The sequence below is a fragment of the Myotis brandtii genome, unplaced genomic scaffold (genome assembly GCF_000412655.1).
Source record: "Myotis brandtii unplaced genomic scaffold, ASM41265v1 scaffold154, whole genome shotgun sequence".
NCBI lineage: Eukaryota > Metazoa > Chordata > Mammalia > Chiroptera > Vespertilionidae > Myotis > Myotis brandtii.
In genome coordinates, this window is record NW_005355584.1 from 9907422 (window position 1) to 9915201 (window position 7780).

Genomic DNA, 7780 nt, shown 5'->3' on the forward strand with positions numbered 1-7780 from the left:
GCCTCCGACAAGTGGGGCGGCCCAGGTTCCCGCTTCCGGCCCAAACCGTTCCTTCACGGCCCCCACCCTGTTTGGTCACCTCCTCACCTCACGAGCTTCATCCTGACGAAGATTTCAAGATTTCTGTCCGAGAGTGCACAAAAACGGACAACTCCGACCACCGGAACGGAGTATGAATGGCCGGAAACGCCTCCTCCCAGGCCGCCGACGTAAAGAGCGCGCGGAGCGCTGCGAACGCACAGCGGAAACGCCGAGGCCGCGCTGGGTCGCACTCCCTTCCGGCCGCGAGGAGCGCCACAGCGGGCCCTGGTGGCTGGAGGTGTGACTTGCAACTGCTGAGGGCACTTGCGACCACTGAAGGCGTTTATTTGGGAGATTTGAGGAAATTAAATGCAATTAGTGGGCACTTCCGCACGGCAGGGCAGTCCACCACGTGTTATGCCGCACCAAATATACCCGAGAGCGAAAGGAAGTTCTGAGAGAAGCCCAAAGGATTACGCTAATTCTGCTACAAAGCCAGGAACGTCAGCATTATTGAATGTACCTGAAGAAAATCACACAATTTAGTTATTTTCACTTTAAATTCTGGTCACAAACTTCTAAAGGGTACCCTTCCCTACCCAGATATCGTGTTATGCTTCTCTAATGAGTTAAAAAAAATATTTTATACGTTCTTTCTTCTCTTCTCCTCCAACCTTTTACAGTCCAAGTCCCTCTCCCAAATCACTCCGCCAATGTTTCCTACCTCTTTGAGGAAACTGCATCCATCCTTCTGCTTTCCTTCCTGTTACAAGGGTAGGCGTATTCTTGCTCCTTTCAAAGGCAAATTCCTCTTTGTTGTAGTATGAATCCCATCTCTCGTTTCCTTAAACATTTCACTCATTCAGTTAAACATCTCACTCACTCAGTTATCCCCTTTGAACTTGAATCATCTATTTCCCCCTGTCCGCTGGATGTTTTCCGTCAGCACACAAAATTATCTTACAAACAAAACAAAGTTCTCTGAGGTAGCACCAGCGACTGCCAGATTTCTTCCACAGAAAGCCCTCTTGAATGAACTGTCTCTACTTGTTTTTATCACCTCCAATTCACTCTGCAAACTACCCTGAAATTGCTTTTCTAAAGGTTATCAAAAACCTCCAAGACACACTTTTTCCTCATCTTACTCGACATATCAGGAGCTTTCAACACAGATCCTCCCCTTTGGGAACACCGTCCTTGTTTGGCTTCCAGGATGCCAAGCACACCTGGTTTCATTCCGATCCCACTCGCTGCTCTGCTTAGGTCTCAGCTGCCACATCCTCTGTTGAGCCATTACATGTCGGTGCGCTTCAGAGATTACCCTAGATGTAGTCTCCTTATGGATACTTTCTCCTTTAGTCTAGATCAGTGGTTCTCAACCTTCTGGCCCTTTAAATACAGTTCCTCATGTTGTGACCCAACCATAAAATTATTTTCGTTGCTACTTCATAACTGTAATGTTGCTACTGTTATGAATTGTAATGTAAATATCTGATATGCAGGATGGTCTTTGGCGACCCCTGTGAAAGGGTCGTTCGACCGCCAAAGGGGTCACCACCCACAGGTTGAGAACCGCTGCCCTAGATGATCTCCTCCAAAACCATGGCTTTAATTTGTATCTTCAAGCCTGAACTTCATCTTTTATCCTCGGAACTCAGGAATGTTGTAAAGCAATGCTCATCAAACTTAATGGGCAGCTCTGGCTAGGTGGCTCATTCAGTTGGAGCCAAAAGGTTGCAGGTTCTATTCCCGGTCAGGGCACATACCTAGGTTTTGGGTTTAATCCCCAGTTGGGGCATGTTCGGGAGGCAACTGATGGATGTTTCTCTCCATCCCTCTTCTCCCTTCCTTTCTCTAAAATCAACAAAAACAATCCTCAGGCGAAGATTCAAACAAACAAAAAACCTCAATGGGCATAAAGACTCGATAAAACTTGAGAATGAAAATTCTGATTCAGTTAGTGTGGAGTCTGAAATTCTGCATTTCTAATGTTAAAGAAAAAAAACCACAGGCTCCAAATACAATAATTTGTGTTAACAGCCTATAATACCAACCTAGATTTATATCTGATATAACTGCAGTTTCAATCTCTCCCAGAAACATAATCTGAATTAGCCAGTGTAGAATTTCTTGTCAAGCATTTAGCAGTCTGTCATCCAGGCTCTTTCCATTCTCCCTGGATAGAAGAGACAATCTACATATTAACAACCCTTTCACTTCTCTTCCCCCAAAGATGTCCTGGCATCTTTTCTTTCATTAATAGCTTCCTTGCCACAACCTGCTTCCATTTTGTAGCCCTCCTACTTGCTAAATGGGATGCTGCCTGATTCATGAGTTGCTTAACAAAGCCAATTAGATCTTCAAATTTACTTGAATTTTTTTTTTAACACTAACAATCTTTCAGTTGATGATGACAATTGATTAGCAAGGCTATAATGAACATTTGTGTGCTGTCTTCTCAACACCTACCCCTTCTCTTCACAACAGTTTCCAGTAATCATCTGGTGATTCATGTAATCCTAAGGAAGCTGACTCTACCCTTATGTCAATAATCACATTCTATTCCTTGTCCACAGTGAGCTTGGGATGTAAACTGATCAATCAAACCTTTGAAGGGAAATAATCTTTCCTTTTGGATGTGAATGGAGAGGTAGTTATTGGAAATTCCCTAAGAGAAGAACCAATCTTAAGAAAGTTTTAAGCCCTGGCCGATGTGGCTCAGCTGGGTGGGTGTCATCCCATACACTGAGAGGTTGTTGGTTCAATTACATGTCAGGACACAAACCTGGGTTTCAGGCTTGATCCCCAGTAGGGGGCGTGCAGGAGGCAGAGAATCAATGTTTCCCTCTTTCTCTAAAATGAATAATAATAATAAAACAACATATTTTGAAAATAAAAGTTTTAAGAAAGCAAAACTGATATTAATGAGCCCCTGGATTAAAAATAGTGACTAAATGTGGGTGTTCAAATTAAAATTACATGAAATAAAAAAATCAGTCTGGCTGGTGTGGGTCAATGGTTGAGCATTGTCTTATAAATCAGGAGGTCATGGTTCAATTCCAGGTCAAGGCACATACCCTGATTGTAGGCTCCATCCCCAGCAGGGGTCATGCAGGAGGCAGCCGATCAATGATTCTCTCCCATCATTGATGTTTCTGTCTCTCTCTCCCTCTACCTTCCTCTCTGAAAAGAAAAAAAAAGAATTAAAAATTCAGTTCCTCAGCAACAATGATGATATTTTATGTGCTCAATAGCCATATGTGGCTATGGTTACCCTTCTGGACAGTGCAGATATAGAACATTTCCACCCTCAAAGAAAGTTTGATTAGACAGTGTTGCTCTGTTAATCCCCATATGTATTTCCTTGTTTGCATTTAATTATTTGTTTGCTTGTTTATTGTCTGACACAAGAATATAAACTGCCTAAGGCAAGGATTTGTATCTGTTCTATTCACTTTTGCATTAAAAAAAGTGTATGCTGCATGAGGAAAGAGACTTTGTGTGTATTGTTCATTGCAGTATCCGTAGTACTGAGCACAGGTATTATCGCAAGGCTCTTCCTAATTTGAGCTCTGCCTACCTCTTAAATTCACTTTTGCATTCCCATCATTTAGAATAGTGTCTTGCGTACAATGTGCCTTCAATATTTGTGAAATAACTGAATGTCTCTCCCATTAGAATACATGCTGCATGGCCTAAGTGCCCATCTGTAGATGAGTGGATCAAAAAGCAGGATTTGTATTTGTTTTATTCACTTCTGCATTCCCATCATTTAGAATAGTGTCTTGCGCACAATGTGCCCTCAATATTTGTGAAATAACTGAACGTCTCTCCCATTAGAATACATGCTGCACGGCCTAAGTGCCCATCTGTAGATGAGTGGATCAAAAAGCTGTGGTACAGCCCTAACTAGTTTGGCTCAGTAGATAGAGCGTTGGCCTGCGGACTCAAGGGTCCCAGGTTCGATTCTGGTCAAGGGCATGTACCTTGGTTGCGGGCACATACCCAGTGAGGAGTGTGCAGGAGGCAGCTGATCGATGTTTCTCTCTCATCGATGTTTCTGACTCTCTCTATCCCTCTCTCTTCCTCTCTGTAAAAAAATCAATGAAATATATATATATATGTGGTACATTACACAACGGAATACTACTCAGCCATAAAAAGAAGGAAATTTTACCTTTTGCAACAGCATAGATGGACGTGGGGAGTACCAAGTTAAGTGAAATGTCAGTCAGAGGAAGACTAATACCACATGATTTCACCTATATGTGGAATATAATGAACAAAATAATCTTAGAAACAAACTTATAGCTGTCAGAGGGGAAGGGGTAAGGGTGCTGGGTGAAAAATGGAAAGGGATTGCCCTAGCTGGTTTAGCTCAGTGGATAGAGCCTACAGACTGAAGGGTCCCAGGTTTGATTCCAGTCAAGGGCACATGCCCGGGTTGTGGAATCGAACCCCAGTAGGGGCCGAGCAGGAGGCAGCCCATCAATGATTCTCTCTCATCATTAATGTTTCTATCTCTCTCTCTCCCTCTCCTATCCTCTCTGAAATCAATAAAAAAAATTTAGAAAAAGAAAGAAAAAGGGGAAGCGATTAAGCAAAAACAAACCAAACAAACCCAAAACCCCAGGAAAAAAAAACCTCAGACAGACAGCAGTATGGTCATTACTAGAGGAAAATGGGAGTAGAGGGAGGTAGGAGAGGGTACTGGGGGTAAAAAATTTTAAAAAAAAAAGAAAGAAAAAGGGGAAGGGATTAAGCAAAAAAAACCCAAACAAACCCAAAACCCTAGGAAAAAAAACCTCAGACAGACAGCAGTATGGTCATTACCAGAGGTAAATGGGAGTAGAGGGAGGTAGGAGAGGGTACTGGGGGGATAAATGGTGATAGGAAGATACATGACTTGGGGTGGTAAACACACACTACAATATACAGATGATGTATTATAGAATGTACACCTGAAACCTATATAATTTTATTAACAAATGTAACACCAATAAATTCAATAAAAAGCAAAATTAAAAAAAAAAGAATGTATGCTGCACGAGGAAAGAGATCTTGTGTGTATTGTTCATTGCAGTATCTGTAGTACTGAGCACAGGTATTATCCTCAAGGCTCTTCCTAATTTGAGCTCTGCCTACCTCTTAATACCTTTCCCCTCAATAGAATTGGAATATTTGAGTTTCAGAAACTCATTAGCTCACTTTCCTCTCCAGACTTTTGTATATTCAGTTCTTTAATCTAGCTAATACCTACTTATTCCTTCTCAAGTATGTGAGGCCAGCATTATTCCTTGTATGTGTTAGTGGCAGGTGTCCTAGAAGACAGCAAAATGAAATGTCACTGTTAGTTGATTTATACCAAATTGTTATACTTTTCCTGTTTTTCTTTTCTTTTTTAAAATTTATTTATTGATTTCAGAGAGAGGAAGGAAGAGGGAGACAGAAACATCAATGATGAGAGAGAATCATTGATTGGCTGCCTCCTGAACTCCCCACAGTGGGGATAGAGCCCACAACCCAGGCATGAGCACTTAACCGGAATCAAACCCGGGACCCTTCAGTCCGCAGGCTGACGCTCTATCCACTGAGCCAAACCAGCTATGGCTCTTTTCTTTTCTTTTTTTTTTAAAGAGAATTAAAAAAAATTTTAAATTGATTTCAGAGAGGAAGGGAGAGGGAGAGAGAGATAGAAAAGTCAATGATGAGAGATAATCATTGATTGGCTGCCTCCTACATGCTCCCTACTGGGGATTGAGCCCGCAACTCTGGCATGTGCCCTTTACTGGAATTGAACCTGGGACCCTTCAGTCCACAGGCCGAAGCTCTATCCACTAAGCCAACTTTACTGGATGGGACCCTTCAGTCCACAGGCCGAAGCTCTATCCACTAAGCCAAACTGGCTAGGGCTCTTGTTTTTATTTTTTTATTTTTAAAATGACTTTGAACTCTAGTCTAGAGATATAAATTTGGGTGAATAGGTGATAATTGAAGCTGTGAATGTTGATGAGATTGCCTAGGGAGAGTGAGAATGGAGTGAGTAGAGGAGAAGGCCTAGAACAAAGCTGTGAGAAACTCTAACACTGAATGGCTAGTTAGAAAAGGATGAGCTTGCAGAGGAGGCCAGAAAGCATGGTCAGAGAGGCAGGATGAAAACCTGCTTCTCTGACCATGGTACCACCTCATGGAAGGCAAAGTGGAAGAGTGGTTCAAAAGGGAGAATAATCAATCATAAAGAATGCTGCTGAGAGTTCAAGAAAATGAGGTCTGAAAACATGTTACTCATATATAGTAATGTGGGGGTCAGTGTTTTTCCAACCTTTCTTTACTACTTACTCATGCCCCTTTGACAAGGAAGGTGTGAAATGCTCAGGTAGAAGTGCAAGGAAATAAGGCCAGAGCTGAAGCCATTTGCTTACTTATTTAAGCAGGAGTTCATATCATTCATGTCCAACATTTCTACTTATGCATCAGGCCTATGTGCCAGGTAATAGGCATTTTTTTTCCATAATAGAGAATTCTGAATCCAGAAATCTGGATGACTTTCTAATTTTAGAATTTTGAGGGTCTTTTTTTTCAAATACATAAATTTTACCCTCCTATTGATCCAGAGAAGATGCTCCTTAATCCAAACTTTGCTAAGATTTATGGAAGAATATCTCTTGCTCCAGGTTAAGTATCATCTTACTTTTCTCTCCCCTCATAGAAATTCTTCCAGAGGGAGCTGAGCCTGAGGACCAGGAAATGTAGATACATATAAAGGAATAGAAATACAACTAGTTGCCTAGAACTATCTTCCCATTTGGAATCCACTGCTATAAATTTATGATTACTCCAATCTCTGAAGGCTGAAGGTCCTCTCTGGTTAATTATGGAAAAACAGCTTGTTAAGCAAATGATTAAAGTAAGAAGATTGCAGTGGGGGATGCTTAACCTTTGCGAAAGAGGAAGGGCCTTCAAGAGTATTTATATATCAACAGCAGATATGTAAATGAGATATGCTTTTGAAATTCAGGTTAAATGAATACCGATTTATTCATCCTCACAGTTTTGCAAATCAGAAAGAGTAGCATAGAAAAGTGTTTAAAAGCAGTGTGGGAAACATGAATCCTGGTGATAGAACACCCTGGATTCTATCTTTTTTTTAGAAGATATTTTATTGATTTCTTACAGAGATAGAGTCAGAAACATCGATGAGAGGGAAACATCAATCAGCTGCCTCCTGCACACCTCCTACTGGGGATGTGCCCTCAACCAAGGTACATGCCCTTGACTGGAATCGAACCTGGGACCCTTCAGTCCCCAGGCCGACGCTCTATCCACTGAGCCAAACCGGTTAGAGCCTGGATTCTACCTTTAGATGCTTGGAAGAGGCCAAAGCTTTGTTTGAATACCCGCCATGACTAAATCCAGTGGAATATTCTACAATTTCTTGTGGATTCTTGTGATCTGGTTCACAAGGGGGAAAGTGTACAAGGAGGAGGTGAAGCCCTTCATTTTTTGGAGGCGCTGGAGTGCAATGCAGGGGAAGGAAAGAGAAGGGTCAATTACCTCCCTTTTCCTTTACATGGGCCCATTAAGATTAAAGGCATTTGCATTAGAGGTCGCAGAGAGCAGTCCCTACACCCGACAAAGGCCCCTGCGGCGACGCGTTTCCAGCACAAACTACCACCGCTGGGGGCGTGGGTGGCTTTATTCCAAGAGACGACCCCGAGAAGTGCAACCGGCCACCGCCAGGGGGCGCAGCCGCTTCCCA

The 7780-nt window shown here is 42.3% G+C and overlaps 1 protein-coding gene across 1 annotated transcript in view; it reads right to left on the reverse strand.

Moving 5' to 3' along the window:
• The window catches only part of SNRPD1 (small nuclear ribonucleoprotein D1 polypeptide 16kDa), an 11035-nt gene extending 10799 nt beyond the window's left edge, over positions 1-236 (reverse strand). Inside the window, exon 1 of the mRNA XM_005861602.2 lies at positions 88-236. Coding sequence (XP_005861664.1) covers positions 88-101 — 14 coding nt within the window. The 5' untranslated portion in view covers positions 102-236. The remainder of the gene's footprint in view (positions 1-87) is intronic.
• Positions 237-7780: the final 7544 nt, after the last annotated feature.